The sequence below is a fragment of the Rhinolophus hipposideros genome (genome assembly GCF_964194185.1).
Source record: "Rhinolophus hipposideros genome assembly, chromosome: 22".
Lineage (NCBI taxonomy): Eukaryota > Metazoa > Chordata > Mammalia > Chiroptera > Rhinolophidae > Rhinolophus > Rhinolophus hipposideros.
This window is the reverse complement of record NC_138068.1, coordinates 36,764,636-36,780,891: the sequence shown is the minus strand read 5'-3', so window position 1 is coordinate 36,780,891 and position 16,256 is coordinate 36,764,636. Positions and strand designations below refer to the sequence as shown.

At 36.5% G+C, this 16,256-nt stretch overlaps 1 protein-coding gene across 6 annotated transcripts in view; it reads left to right on the top strand.

Moving 5' to 3' along the window:
- The window catches only part of KIF16B (kinesin family member 16B), a 292,760-nt gene that overhangs the window by 239,769 nt on the left and 36,735 nt on the right, over positions 1 to 16,256 (top strand). For 4 of the 6 annotated variants that reach the window (XM_081033488.1, XM_081033487.1, XM_081033500.1 and 1 more), the window contains one exon: positions 12,412 to 12,495. The exons of the other annotated variants lie outside the window; for them this stretch is intronic. In XM_081033488.1, the coding sequence (XP_080889614.1) occupies positions 12,412 to 12,495 (84 nt within the window). The remainder of the gene's footprint in view (positions 1 to 12,411; positions 12,496 to 16,256) is intronic. 6 annotated transcript variants of the gene reach the window in all.

The following is a 16,256-nucleotide window of genomic DNA, read 5'->3' as shown; positions in this document are numbered from 1 at the left end:
GGAATTCCTACCTGGAAACCCTAAACATAAGTACTTTAAGATTGTGTAGTCCACTTTTTTGTTTAGGAGATGAGGAATCAAATACCCAGAGAGTTCTATTCAAAGTCACATCAAGACTTAGGCAAAATGCAAGGTTCATGTCCCCTAAGCCCTGGTCCTCTTTCTGTGTCCTAAGTCTCCCTGTACATGACTCATTCAAGAAGGGGGACTATTCAGAGTATTTCAAGTGAGACCAAAGAGAAGAAAATCTGTTCCCTGTAAAAATCTGCTGAATAGCAAAACTCCATGGATGATGGTATCGGGTTCCTTCTATTGAAAGTCATAACAATGACAGGTTCCTGTCATGTCTCAGTATCTAAAAGAGACAATTAGCATCGTAGTAAGAGATGGGACATACAAGCATTTGAATGAGTTCAGTTTCATAATTATTCTTAAAAATGCGATATTAAATTCTCATAGATCTGAAATTTTCCTCACTTTTAAAAATTGTGGCAACATATATGAATGCCTTCCAATCTCTTCACTGGCTCATGCCTAAATAAAATTGACCCTGGTTTTGGGAGGAGTGAGATTTTATGTGGAGAAGTTACAATCTTTATACCAAATACTTTAATACTTTAAGGTCAGTGCGATCTTAACTATATTTCCAACTGTGGCTTTATACCTATCATAACTCCAAGTTCTACCGTGTTTTCTCGAAAATAAGACCTAGCCAGACCATCAGTTCTAACGTGTCTTTTGGAGCACAAAGTAATATATGACGCAGTCTTATTTTAATATAAGACCTGGTATAATTATAATATAATATAATGTAATATAATATAATATAATATAATATAATATAACATAACATAACATAATATAAATATAATAATACCGGGTCTGATATAAGACCGGGTATAATATAATACTGGGTCTTATATTAATTTTTGCTCCAAAAGATCCATTAGAGCTGGTGGTCTGGCTAGGTCTTGTTTTCGGGGGAAAACAGTAGCACTTCAGTAACAAAAGGATAGCAGCTTCTGTTAATGGTCTGACCTAGTTGTAATTGCTGGCTGCTCCACATGGACCACTAGGAAAGAATTCTGCCTTGCTTATTCATTCAGCAGATATTTAATAAGAGTCTAGCATGTGCCAAGCTCTGGGCTAGACCTCCAGTAGGTGTTCATAAGTATTGTATGGTATGCTCAAGTTATCATACCGGAGATATAAAGGTATACCTCCTAAGGTATAATCTACCTAAGTTGTCCTGAAGAGTTGCTGCTTCATGCCTCTAACAAATCAAATTTGGAGAATTGCTTATTTGTGAGTGTATTTCTCAGTGACAGCTGTTCTTCTAAGGTTTTGGGAGCTGCTATTAATTTTGAGTAGTCAGAAGTGCTTCCATCTAGTCAGCTGTGAGAATTATGGTTGCCCTTTAATGAGTTTTCATTATTTGCATTTCTCAGAAGCTAGAGTGGCTGAAATTTACAGCCACAAACTTGCGGGGTGTGGATGTTTAAAACATCCGGTTATCATGTAGGTACTTCTACTTGCAAAAGATAGGTTATAGTGGATTTGACCAATTGGAGTTTCATGTAGAATTTTTCCCTCTAATCTTTAAAAATTGGGTACTAGTTAGGTAGCCAAGTATTACATGAGTAAAGAAAATGCCTTGTAAATGAGGAATGATAATAAAGTGCACTTTTGTTAGGTGGTAATAGAAGTCAAATGTTTTCATTAGTAAAGATTCTATACTTTATTAGTTGTTCTCAGTTTTCTTTCAGTGATTTATAATCCAGTTTTTATAATCCTGCTTAATTGTTATTAAATCATAAAAGACAGGCAAAACTTTTTATTGCTATTTTTATTTCTTTTCTATACGAGGTCTGTCATTATTTATATCCAAAGGAATAATGATGATATTTATCAAAACCTGTGCAGTTGTGTTGCCTCTATGACCACCTGGACTTACTATGGGGCCTGTTAACCTAAAAAGTGGAGTTGGCCAAGAGAGAAAGGCTTCTAATAAAAGCAAACATCTCCACTACAATTAATTTATATTTTTTGATGGCAGCAGACTGGCTGACCTATCTTATTATAATGTAATACACATTGAAATCGGTATTTGAGCATGATGGTTCTTAGAAGATAATTGGGCTATGTCACTTCACTGAGAATCAGGAAGGCAAAAACTGACTTGTAGATGACAATTTCACTCTGAGATTATTAAGATCATTAAGAAATATTACAAAGCAACAGAGAATGCTGACTATATTTCTAATACACATATAGCTAGCTAATTTGGTGGATGAATGGATGGATACTCATTGCTTTCATTTTCCCATAACTGAGATTCACAAATTCTGTAAAATGACTGTGCTAGTTAGGAGCATCTACTAATTCTCTTATCTGTTGATAATTCTTTATGTAGATCTATTGTTCAACCTAAATATTAGAGGCTTGTTGATTGAATACTCAAAATTAAGTTAATAATTTGGGTTTTTAGATTTCACAGGCACTGAAAAATAAATTTCATTGGAAATCAGTAGCCTCAAAATTACTGATTTCATTTTTCTAATGGTTTTTATTTCTGTTCTTTTGTTTTTAGAATGTGTTTTATTTACTGATTTGCAGAACAAGCTTGTTATTATGTTTCTCTTAGGCCAAAAACGGGTGCTATTTTAATCCTCATTTGTTTGTTTTCTATGTTTTAGTCTGCAAAATCAAATTTCATAATTATAGAAAGTAGACCATGGGGCTTTTGTTAAATTTTCTTCCAGTGTTCTCTGGGCCTATCTTGTCTCCCACAAATATCCAATTTATTTGACCTCAGTCATCTTTTTTAATTTTAATGTACAGTTTTCCCATAAGAGCTCAAATATCTTTGCATCATTTCCCACTCCTGCTGTAAAGATAATGGCTATAGCAGGAAAAAATATCATTTGAAGGGTTTTCTCATGTATACTGCATTCCCATTTGTGTCTGTCCTTTTTCTATTCTACAGCCTCTTGAAAGTTAATGTTTCATTGTTATATTGGGCTCTGTTTTCCCTCTATACATTTTTGCCTTACTTCAAATAAGAATGCTATAAAGATTTTATAGGAAGTAAGGTACACTCCTCAAAAGCAATATAGCCAAGATAATAGGTAAAATATCTCCATGATATCTGAAGTGCTACTTCTAATTCAGCATAGTGAGATTTTAATCATCAGTACCCAAGTTATAGAATTTCAGAGCTGAAAAGAAACTTAAACACCTTAGTTCAACTGCATTTTAACAGAAGATAAAACTAGATACTAGAGAGGTTTTATTTATTGTTCAAGATTATACAACCAGCTCTTTTCTGAGCTGAGACTTGAAATCTGATTGCTCCATATCCCAGGTTATTAAAAGAAAAAAGACATGTGGTGTTAATTTAACTGTTCCATTACACTTGTAAAAAAGAATAATCACTTTTTGATTGTTTCAAAAGTGATGCGTACTCATTTATAAAAATTACACATAATACAAGAAAGCAACAGATTACCCAAAATCATTCTCTAAATGTAATTAAGGTTACCATTTAATGGACATTATTTTAAGTTTTTAAGTGAATAGGCACATGTAGAAGGATGGATATGTAGATTGATAAAAAAAATTAAATGAGAAAAATAATAGGAAGAAATAATGAAATAACTATAACACTGTGTTCATTCTAGATATGCTATTTGTAATTACAAAAAAGTAAATTTAATTTTACTTGAATGTAACAGAAGTGAAATAAAACATCGTAAACCTGAAGAAATTGTTGAACTTCAAATTAAGTGTTTCTTCACCACAAGCTATGTTAAGTTTTCTAAAATACATGACTTTAAGAAAAAAATATTATAAAAAACCTTAAAATTTTAGTTGCTTGTTTTCTAATATGGTTTTATAAATTCTCAATTGTATTTCTGTTGTATAAGTGATAAATTGACTATTGTCACGAAGTAATATTAGCACACTTTGTTTACTCCCATCTCCCAAATTATTAAATGATACTATTTTATATTTACATTGTCAAGATACATAACATTCACATTCTTATATGCATAAATTATACATAATTCCATCTTAGTTGTAAATTTAAATAGAGGCAGTATTTGCCATGGATTCTTCATTCTCGAGATCACTGTTATGCTGTCTCTTTGTTGGGTTTTTTGGTCATCCAGAATGCTTTTGAAAGATGCATCTTGATGTGTTTTATTTGTGTTCTTACCTGTGTGAGAATTTCTGTCTGTTGCTTACACACTTCAAAAATACGTTGGCTAGTTATTAAACATCTTGGGTCACATTTTCTTTTTTCTTAGCACATTTCATTTTGCATTGTTATTTTCTATACACTGTATACTTTATGCTAATCTGTGTTTTTATTGTGTTCATTCTGCTTGTGTTCCTTCTGGGATTTTCATTCCAATACTGTTTTTGTTTCTTCCTTTTTTTTTTCTTGTGTTCTTTTGGCTTAATTTTTTTTAGTAGATCGAGGGGAGGGATGGGGTGTACGGTGTGGTGGTATTGATTTTTCTTTTTTCAATCAAGTTTGTTCATTTTAGAATAGTTTTAGACTGTATTTTTTGCCTTTCAGCATGCCTTGTAATTTATTGTTGAAAGCTGGACATGATGTATTGGGTGAAAGGAATTGAGGTATACAGGTCTTTAGTATGAGTTGTTATGTTTACCTGGCTAGAATACATGCTGTGTTTGCTGTTTGCTGTAGGTATGGTGTCAGAGGCTAAAATTTCCTCTGGTGCTTTTGTTTTGGTCCCCCTTGTTTTGCCGTTTTCCTAGATACTTCTTAAATAGAGCCTGAGGCTTGCTGTTCTTTTAGCTGTTATATAGGAACCCAAGTGAGGTGGTGGTGGGATGTGGGGGGAGCTGAAGTGCTCTGTAGACCAATGATTGATTAGGTCTCAGTCTTTTAGTGAGCCTGAGTGGGACTTTTCACTTTCCACAGGTAGCTCAGACTTTGGTAAAACCCAAGGTGGTTAGGTTTTGCTACAAGAGTTTCCCTTGAGGGCAGACCTTGTTAAGGGGAACAGAGACCTCTGGGTATATTTCAGAATGGTTCCTTTCTCCTCCTTCCAGAACTGAGGGGATTTTTCTCCCATCTTCAAAGTGAGAAACAGGCGGAACTCCTGGAGACCACCCCCACATTACTCCTAAACCCCAAGCTTTTTACTGTCAGGCTAGTCTACACTAAGCCTCCAGTAATTCATCAAGTGCAATTTAACGTCTTCCTAGTCTTCCAACCGATACTGATTCCAGCTCCGGGCTTCCATGCTGGCTAAGCTGTGATTCTCTCTCTCTCTCTCTCTCTCTCTCTCTCTGTCTCTCTCTCTGTCTCTCTGTCTCTCTGATTTGGGGACAGTAGTTTGACCTGTGACCTTAACTCTTTGATGGATCTAAGAAGAGTTGTTGAATTTCAGTTTGTTCAGCATTTTATTTTTTTGTCATGAAGACAGGAATGACGGCTTTTGAGCTGCTTAAGTATCGGATCAGAAACCAGGAGTCCTATTTGTATAGTTTTACATTTACAGAAAAAAATGTGAAGTTAGCTCAGAGAGTTTTTGTATACCCCATACCCAGTTTCCTCTATTTTTAATAATTTATATTAGTATAGTATATTTGTCACAGCGATTGCAGCATTATCGTGAACCAATATTGATATGTTAGTAAGTAAAGTATATTTTTGAGATTTCCTTAGTTTTCCCTTAATGTCCTTTGTTCCAGGATCCCATCCAGGATACCTTACATTTAGTTATTATGTCTCCTTAGGTTCCTCTTGGCTGTGACAGTTTCTCATGCTTTCCTTGTTTTTGATGACCTTGACAGTTTTGAGAAATGATGGTCAGGTATTTTATAAAATGTCCCCAGTAGCGATTTATGTGATGTTTTTCTTGTGATAAGATTAGAGTTATGGGTTTCAAGGAGAAAAACCACAGAAGTAAATAAAGTGCTATTCTTATCACATCATATAAAGGATACATGGAGTATCATATCAGTATGACTTATCACTGTTGATACTGACCTTGCTCACCTGGCTCAGGTTTCTCCACTGGATATTTATTCAGTTTCCCCTGTGCTCTTTGGAAGGAAGTCACTGTGCACAGCACACATTTTAGTAATGAGGAGATACATATTTGACTTCCTTGAGGATGAAGTATCTACATCAATTATTTGGGATTTTTTGGTGTGGGAGGCTTGTCTGTTCTTCCTCATTTATTTATTTACTTTACTGTTTATCCTTCATTATGTTTTGTGTTGTAAGCCAATATTATTTTTTAAAATTTTTTTCCCCTTCTCCCCCCCCCCACTGCACTCCAGTTCAAGCCGTTGTTTCTCAGTCTAGTTGTGTAGGACACAGCCCCCAGGCCCATGCTGGTATTAGGAACCTTGCACTCCCCCCACTGAGGCAGTCGGTCGCTGGTCGTCTCTCAGCCGCGCACAGCAGCTCATGGCAGCTCTCACCGGTTGCCAGCCGCTCATGATGGCTGCCGGCCACTGCCGCTCAGGGTAGCACGCTGTGTACCTGCGTATCACTTATTACTTTCACCTCTCTTTTAGAGATGATATTTGTGGTTCCTGTGAATAATTTCTTGCCTGGCTGGCTTTGGCCAATCCTTCTTGTGGTATCTGTTCTTTATCTGCCTTTGCTTCTGTTTGATTCGACATCTTCTTACCCAACCCTTTTATTCAAGTTCCAGTTTTGGTTTCTTCCAATTATTTCTCATCTTAAAGTGAAGTGGACTAATTGTTGAGGGGAAAATACCAGCGTGGCATGGGGCCACGGAGGGAAAGATACTGTGGAGGAGAAAGTCAGCAAGTTGCTACATGCCTAAACTTTTACCTGGAATTTTTCTGAATTTTTTTCCCCACCAATGTTTTCCCTTCATTTTGAGACACACACGCTTTCTCACTTTTTGGTGTTCAGAAGGGCTGAACTGGCTATGGCCATAAAACCTAATATTTGCCCTCTGACCTGTTCTCCCTCTAACACTGTGAGCTTCTCTGGTTCTTCCTCCCGGAGCCTCCTCATGCCTTCCTATTGGCTGCAAGTGCCCCCTACCTTTTCCTTGTCCGCACATTGCATCACAGTGGAATGTCGGAGAGTTTGCATACTGACTTTGGTGGACAGCTCATGGTGGACAGGTCTGGAAATGAGGTAAAGGAAGCTCTCAGAAGCCCCCATCTCATCCCCTCCCCACAGTGCCTTCCTGGGTGCTGCCTAGCCTATGATGGGGGGCTGTGGTGGTTTCCTGGTTTGGAGATAGAGTGCTTTAGCTTTTATCTCTTTTGTTGTTTTTGGTGCTTTAGAAGGAGGTGGGAGGAGCAATGAAAGCTCTACTATCGTAACCAGAATGGTTCCATCAAACTTTGTAGTTTATGGAAAGATTATTTTTGTTAAATCACACTTTTGAACATTTGACTCTATGAAAGTTATACGGGGAAATGTGGTGCTTACTCTTTATGAAAATAAATTCTTATACAAAGAAAGAAAATTATTTTCCCCTCATTACTGAATCCTAAGTTTCTTGATAATTTTTATATGAATCAGGAATATTTATCTGAGCCACTTTAGAATTTAGTTATTGCAAGGAATATAGAACCACAGGAATTTTAATTTTTAGAAATGTAGACCACTGTATTTCCTTTGTCAGAAGCCACAAAGTAAATCAAAGAGGAGTCTGTCTTCTACCTACAGTTGCCGTTTACTGTTCCTGACAATACTTCCCATGGAAATCAAATCTAGACCATCTGCTAGATTAAAAAATGAGGCTGTAAAAATGAAAATTTGTAAATATAAAGAACCCTAGAAGAAATGAAAATGTCCAGATAATATAATTGGTTTTGTTCCAGATTTTCTGTTTAACATGAAAAACCAACCAAGCAAATAAACAAAAGATGTTGATATATGTAGGACATGAGTGGGGAAGTCAGGGACAATTCTGAATCACCCTCTCTCTGAGCAGCTCTCTTGTATTTATTCTTAATTTGTTGGAAATACTGCTTTTCAGACAGGAACACTTTCAGCAAAATGGAAGAGTTTTTTGTTGTTGTTGTTTGTTTTTTACTCTCTAGGCCCATTATTTGTCCTGACCAGTGGTTTTTCCGATTTTGGTAAATTGTCCATTTTAAAAAATATCTGGACAGTTTAAATAATTCACAATCCAGAAATGTGACCTTTAGAGGATTTCTTTTACTGTCTGTTTTAAAATAAATGAAGCTGTTTCTTTGCACTTGTGGAGAGGAAAAGTTCAGGTCTGTTTTTTACCCCAGGTTTCTAAGCTCTTCTAAGAATTTTTATAATATTACTATTTTAAGAATGAAGCAGCAGTTCCTGCCTTCTTTCCCCTAATTCAAGTAAAAATAATGATGGTGTTTTTTTCTTTGTGGAAGATGGGCTGATTCAGATGGCTGAGTGTGACTCTCTGTTCTATGTCAGCAACAGTTGGTCCCTAATTGGGTTCGTATGCTACCTCTCCTGAATTCCCAACTCCTCAGCTATTTCAGTGTCATATATATTTTTAATATATTGCTAGTTTTATATTTTTGAGTGCATTCTAGGAAACATTTTTTATGAAGGAATATTGGTTTAGATATAGCCAACTAATAATCCATTAAATGAGAATATTTACACTTGACATGTAGAGCAGGTAGAAATGTACCTTTTTCCTAGTGGCCACTTAAAAATGTCAGTTTTTTTAAGGCTTAACCAGATGAAATTACTGATAGTCAACCATTTTTAACTTACAAAATTATCGATTTCATCTTGTTCAACCTAAGAGCTTATAGATAGCACTGTTAAGATTCTCTAAAAAGGAGAAATGTAGGTAGTTTTCATTTTGTCAGAAAGAATAGAGTTGGAAAGCTGTTTCTGATGTAAATATAATTACTTTAATGGAAGCCATATTTTTTTTATATATACTTTACCTCATGGTCTTGCCTTTCTACTCCCGTTCGTTCGTGTCCCCAGCCCCACCAATAGGACATGGACGCAATAGCATGCATTTCTATCATGAATCACATTAGAACTTCTGCTTCCATTTTTTTTCCCTCCCTCCAACCTTCCAACTATGTCTAAAGATAGATACTTGTTTTATTATGAGAGGTATAAGATCATAGGAATTAATCCTATATGTTCAAGGGCAGACTTCTGGGGAGCCTCCAGACCATCTCCTTTCCTGGTATTCCCACCGCTGTTGCTGACACCTGTCACTTTCCTGTTCTTGTCGGGTTCAGGTGAATTTCTGTTAACAGCTCTTGTTGGAACTGTTGATCACTGCCTAGCAGCTATACATCATTTTTGTGGTTTAATACACTTTTCTTTCATCTGAATCCTAGATTTCAGGGTCTTCAGAAGGGGTTCTGTGGTACACTGCAGACATCCTTTCCAGCATTATTACAAAAAACCTAGAGTCAGTCCTGATTCCTCATCCTGACTCTGCCATCCCATCCATGACTCTGTACCTTTCTAAGTCACTTAACTGTGGGTCTGTGTTTCTTCATCTCTAAAGTTAGATGGATGAATATTGGAGTCCTATGATTATGTGCCTAAATGTCATTTAAAGTTGCCCTTTTCTTCCTAAAATCTGAACAACAGTATTACAGGTAACTTATACATAGTTATTTCACAGGGAGGATATTAATAGCATAAAATATTAGCCTCCATCAGCACTGCTGTTGACTACAAGGACATTTAAATGCTTGGTTCCCACCTGGTTCAGCAATCTGAAGTTTTTTCAGTGTACCATTTCTGATTGAGCGTACAAGTGTGACTATAAATTTCCCCTGACAGAAACCACATCACCTCATCAGCCACATAAGAAAATGACAAAACAACCAACTGCCAAAGCATGCTTGCCAAGCTTTCAGCATCACTGAATTGAGGGGGAGCAAACATTTGTACAAGATGAAATTGAAGCTGGATGAAGCCCAAAAGTCAAGCTCTGGTGTACCCATCTTCTCTAAGCTGCAACATATGGGAGGTGTGTTTGTGCCAGTGAGGTCAGGGTTCCAGAAACACTGCTCCTTGAAGCCGCATCACCAGTCCAGGGATAGGGATAGGGTACAACGGAATGAGGCATGCTGCTTTCTTAGTAATTACTAGATCTCTAACAAATAATAATAGGTGCTAAGGTCCATTTGGCATTACTTCATTAAACATTCACAGAAGCCTGGTAAAGTTTATTGTCTGCTCTTTTTTTTTTTTTTTCCCCAGCAGAGATTACTCAGGCTCAGAGAAACACAGCTAGTTAGGTAGTTAGCAGTCAATTCCAGATTCATACTGGGTCTGTCTTAACTTCACTGTCCATGGTCTTTTACTTTACCTTGAACTGATTTTAAGTTGAATGTCAGCAACAAAATTGGAACACTGGTGAGAAAAGGAAGAGGTGCTACACAGCATTACCCAAGGTTTCTCTGCTTTGGTAGAAAGAACACTCAAGTATGAAAGAAGCAAAATCGGCCCGACTTCAGTTACCTTTAAAAAAAGGACTAAAGTCATCAAAAACACCTTGAACAGAGATCAAAGAGAGAATAATTCTTAAGAAAAAGTCAGATACCTAATAAAAAATGGTCAAGCGTTGAACAGACACTTTCCCAAAATGACTAACCAGATGGTCAGTGGGCAGGGATAAAGATGCTCAACATCGTTAAGTCATTAGAGTAAAGCACATTTGAACCACGGTAGCAATCACTGCGTACCCACCAGAATTGCTAAGGTCAGAAAGACCACACTGTTAAGTACTGGTGAGGATCTGGAGCAACTGGACCTCAGTCACTGCTGGTAGGAGTATCAGTTAGTGAAACCACTGTGGAAAACTTGATAATTTGAAGTACAGACGAACACCTGCATACCATATGACCCCGCATTTTTATGGCTAAGAGTGTGACCAACAGAAATCCCTATATATATTCATCAGAAGACTATAGGAAAAAGTTTATAGCAGCACAATTCCTAATGGCTGAAAATTGGAAACTAACCCAAAGCCCAGTAAATAAATAAATAAATAAATAAATAAATAAGTAAAATAACCAAATAAATATGGTGGAATGCTCACGCGATGGAATATTATACAGACATAGAATGAGCAGACTGTTGTTACACATAACAACATAGATTTTACAAACAGGAGGTAGAGCAATGCTGTATAATACCATTTACATGAAATTCAAAAATAGAAAACGCTAAGCTTTTAGAAATCAGTCAATCTTTGTAGGAAGTGGGAGGGAACAATTGGAAGGGAGGATCTGGGGGTTCCTTGGGTGCTGAGTATGTTGTTTCTCCATCTGGGTGATGTTTACAGTGTGTTGAGATGTTGAAAATTCACCAAGTTGTTCACTAACGATATGTGCATTTCTCTGTATATGTATATTCTACTTTGATACTAAGTTTTTAAAGTACTATATGTACAGATGCTTATTTTTGATTCCTACTGTGGTAATATAAATTTAAATCAACTAGGGAATTTGCATATGTATAAAATAGGAATTTTGTGGAATATTGTGACCTATATTGTGGGAGAAATGTTGTTAATTTTTTTTCTTGATAATGCTTCATTGGCCTCTCAATTTGTCTGAACCCCACAAGGTGAGGAAGGAAGGAAATAGTGAATTCCGCGAACAAAAGCAATTAATGCTGCATAGCATTCATTGCTATGCAGCCAAAGCAACCCTAGCTGGTCAGGTTTTTTGTTTGTTTGTTTGTTTGTTTGTTTGTTTTTACCAGATTATAGAGTCTTTCTTGCCTCGGAGTCTATAATAAAACTTATCTTTTGATTATGATCTTTATACTCCAAAAAAATTCATAAGGAAAGTAACTATGAAATTACAAGACCTAGCTAAAACAAATTCTGAACCTTTATTCTCTAGGAAACAAGGTGAAAAGATTCAATAAATTCAAAGAGAAGTCCTCTTTTCACACGGGCAGTTTTAATTTGCCATAGCAGTTGGAAAAAAAGACAATACGGAATGTTTAAAGAACCTTAGCAAAGGTCTAAGAACAATTTACAATATTCAGGTAGTGTGCAAGTTGAGTTTCCCAATTCTTGACACAAAAATAATTGATTCTAGTAAAAGTAGGGGTAAACAAAAAACAAACTTGTGTTTAAAAAATAAAAAATTGTGAAACGCTATCTGGTCAAGAGTCTAATGGTGTCTGAGACAAAGTATTGAGATTTTTGTCTGCCCTTCCTTTGAGTTTCCATTGCACTACCTTCTCATTTGACCATTGTGGAATTTTGCCTAATCTGTTCAAGGTCGGTGACAAAGAAGGCAGGGCCTCTACTATCTTTAAAATTTCAACCCCTTTCTCTTTTTAACCCATGATAGAGTATCCAAATAATAGATTAATAATAGCTCAGTGATCACAGATGTAATTTTAACACATCTCCTATAAAATATGTATTTCAGCTTGCTACCCTTGAATTCCCTCCAAAGAAACTATTTGGAAATAAGGATGAACGTGTGATTGCTGAGAGGCGGAGCCACTTAGAGGTAACAGAATGAAACTTTTCTTTCTCTGTGTATAGAAAATCTGCCATCTGATTGACCAGTGAGAATTATTCCTATTAATCACTATTACTCTTGTTCATGAATGTGAAGGTACTGCTTTATTAATACAGAAGATGGCAGCAGTAGATTATAAAGTAATGATACCAATTTATTTAAAATATAAGCTCTTATCCCCCTATGGTCTAACAGAATATTTTTCTGATTTTTAAGGAGATACTTTCATTCTAAGGGTTAGGAAGCAGGTTGTGGGTGAGAACTAAACATTCACCATAGACAGATGGTGTGTAACACAGGATGAGCGTATGGAGCTTGCTGCAAAAAAAAAAAAAAAAAAAAAAAAAAAAAAACAAAAAACAAAAAACAAAAAAAACTTGAATTAATTAACTGAAGATTTATAGTATTGCATCATTGTTACTTTTTCAGAATAGTTGGAAGAAAAAATACACACATCTATTTTAGTCATGGTTAGGTTTTGTTTGGTTTATTTTAACTTAGTCTTCTGAGCCAGCTACATGTAGAACTTTGGTTCAGGACAACTTGTTTTTCTGACGGCCTCACTGCCAGTGCACATTATAGACTGCTTTATATTGTTTGTATTCCTTTTCAGGATAGAGTTGCTTACTTGGTTGGGTTCTGATGCTAATGTGGCAGGTCTGTGTGCTGAGGAACATTCATAGGCCATCCTAGGTTGTTGCTACTCTTGACATTATGAGTCACTGAAGCAGACAGCAGTATAAGGTTACAGATGGCTCACTATAATCTTGAGTCAGCAAGCTTTCAGCGGGCTTCTTAAAGTCCCCTTTGCTACTTTAAGAGACATAATAAGAGCTATTGTAAATGAAATAAAATATGAGGGCCCTTTCTGAATTGTGAAGTGCTACATAAAAGTTAGGTGTTATTCCCAGTCCCCATGACAGCCAGTTTGAAATGGTTACCCAAGGTGTCCACTTAATGCCAGTGAACCAAAAATTAGGAAATGTGCCAGAGGCTAGAAATTCCAGTGAAAAAAAGCAAAGGGGGTGAAGTGAGGGACATGGAGAAATTGAAGACCAGGAGACTGTGGTCCATGAAGGGCATTTTAGAGTTTTGAGATCCTTAATACGGAACTACTCTGAGGAAACACAAGTTTTAGGGTGTGGCCATGCTTACATGTATTTGAGTTAAACTGTAGAGTTGCACATTTTAAGAGGTCCTGGAACTATTAAGACTGAACCTCAGATGGGTCATTGCAGGCTTCTAAAAATCATCCTATGAGATGGCATGACCCTATTATCCAACTGAAGAATTTGTCTTCAAGGGAAAGATTATCATGGTGAGTCTGCTTGATCAAGTTCTCTTAAAGGTTTGATTGTATCATACAAGAAATTAAAAAATAACAATAAAACTAGTGATGGTTTTCTTTATCTAATCCTTATCTACCTCAGTGGTCTAGACTTGCCTTTAATGGAAACACAGAGAATGATAGGATACAAAATCAAGTCTATAAACAACCAAAAAAATAGACTATTGTCATTCCTAGCTGCTCAGGGCTCTAATGAAATTCACGTGGTGCCCAGCTGTGCTACAACAGATGGGCATTCTGTGTGCTGTGCATCTGTGAGCAGAGCTCTCGGTGACTCTTGTCTTTCCATTCCAGCTAACAGAGTAAGAACAAAGTTCAGGGCACGCTTTCATTCTTGGCACCTTCAGATGGACCCACGTTTGTTCTTTCAGTACTCCTACTTAATCACTTAGCCCCATTAAGCCATCAACTGTTGATGAAAAGAATTCTGTGTTAATGTCTCTACCCATACGAGGATCTCTTCTGTTGCCTGTCTCTTATTTACCTGTGGCATTAGACTATATAAAATGGATTTCACACCTCATAGAAATAGGCACTTACGTTTCAAATTAAATGTATTTCATCTAATGTTGACTGTTAAATCTTAGAATGTTCTTTTCAGGGAGCAAGCATAACTCAGTTTCACTTTAATGGAAAATTAATCCAAAATTATTGAGTTAATTTCCTGCAACTATTATGACTTTCTTTTTTTTTAAACTAACATCAGAAATCATTGTTTCATTTAGAGCATTTTCATGTGGAAATTAACAAAATTACTTTTCTTGAACTTCCTATTCCATTTAATTCAACGTTTATTGAATTCTTAATACATGCTGGAGATGGTGCTAGGCATTATATGGAATATAAATGAGACATTTCTTTCCCTCTAAGAACATATGTTTCAATTTCTATGTGAAACTACCTGGAGGTAAAACTTAATACATAAACACAGAGATACACAGAAATACAGACAGTTTCATTAGAACACATTTGCACTGGTACACACTAGTATGCATAGTGTGTGCTCAGAACTGTGTCACAAATTTTGGAATCCAGAAATGCAATGTTATAAGCCTCCTAACCTTTTATAAGGTTTATACAGTCAGCTGTATAAAGCAGTGTTTTAAGCAAGCATTCAGTTGTGTTTTGACCTTCCTTCCTATTAAATATTTCCAAGATTTGGACCTTGTGTTTGAGTTTATCACCCAAAAGTATAAAATGTTTTCACATTAAAGACACAGATACCATGTTGGCACTTTCCAAGTTATATAAGTTAAATCTTTTAAAACAATTATTTACAAAAATGATTATTTTTAGGAGCAGAAATTTCCAACTGTCATGGGCTATCTCGGAGATTAATTTTCTTCCATTAGAGAGAGGAATATTAGCTATATGTGTGGTAGTATTGGTGGTAGCAGTGTGAGGGCCCAGGGACTGTAGCTTTGGACATAACTGCACCATGAAAGGCAGGAGTAAGAATATGCTGATCATCAATGGAGGAGTATAAACGTGGCTGTCAGCATTCTTATAATAAACGTGTATCAGGTGCACCCACACAGTTATGGGGCCAACTTCAGTTTATACCTGGAGCCAGTTTTCTGGAACCCGGCCTGTTAGTGATTTGCATCTCATGCTCAAATCAAAGATTCACACCATGGGATCTTTGAAGATTTCTAACATGGGTAGATCCTCCTATTGCTGGCTGGAACCAGTTCAGTGTAATTGTGCATGTTGTGGGCAGACCCTGCCACCAGAAGTCAGAGGATTATGGCAGCAGCACTCCCCATGTGTGACTTGCAAGGAAATCGAAACATATATTCCTTCTTGTAACTCAGACTTTACCTAGGAGCCAAAAGTTGGTAGATGAGGCTGTGGGGGTAACAGGAAAAGAATCTATTAATCTCTTTCTGACAGTTATTTTGAGCAGAAAGGTGCTTTTTACTATTACTAGCCAGATATCATTACTATTAATTAAACTGAATCATAAGAAACTGCCATTGCTGTAGGTTGAAAATGATGCCACCTTGGCAATTCATATTCATCCGCTTAATACTCCTGCTTGTTTCCTAAGTGCCAGGCCTGAGCAGAACGCTTCATGTATCATGTCATTTGCTTCTCCTCACTAGCTTGAGCTCTATTATCTCCATTTTACAGGTGAGGAAATTAAGTCTTGGGAAGGATAAAAGAAGTCATGTAGCTAGTAAGTGGCGAAGCCTCAGTTCATAGTAGGGTTTCTTTCAGAGCAAGCCCCTTCTCTTAATAATCAGTATGCTCTAAGTTTGAAATGGAGTTGGGTCTTCTGTAAAGAAATGTCATTTCTTTTGAAGAAACATCATCTTCCACCATTATCACTACACTGTTAACCAGGATCCAGTGCCTGATTATTTAGTCTTAAATAACACTTTGTTTCTTTGGCATTCAT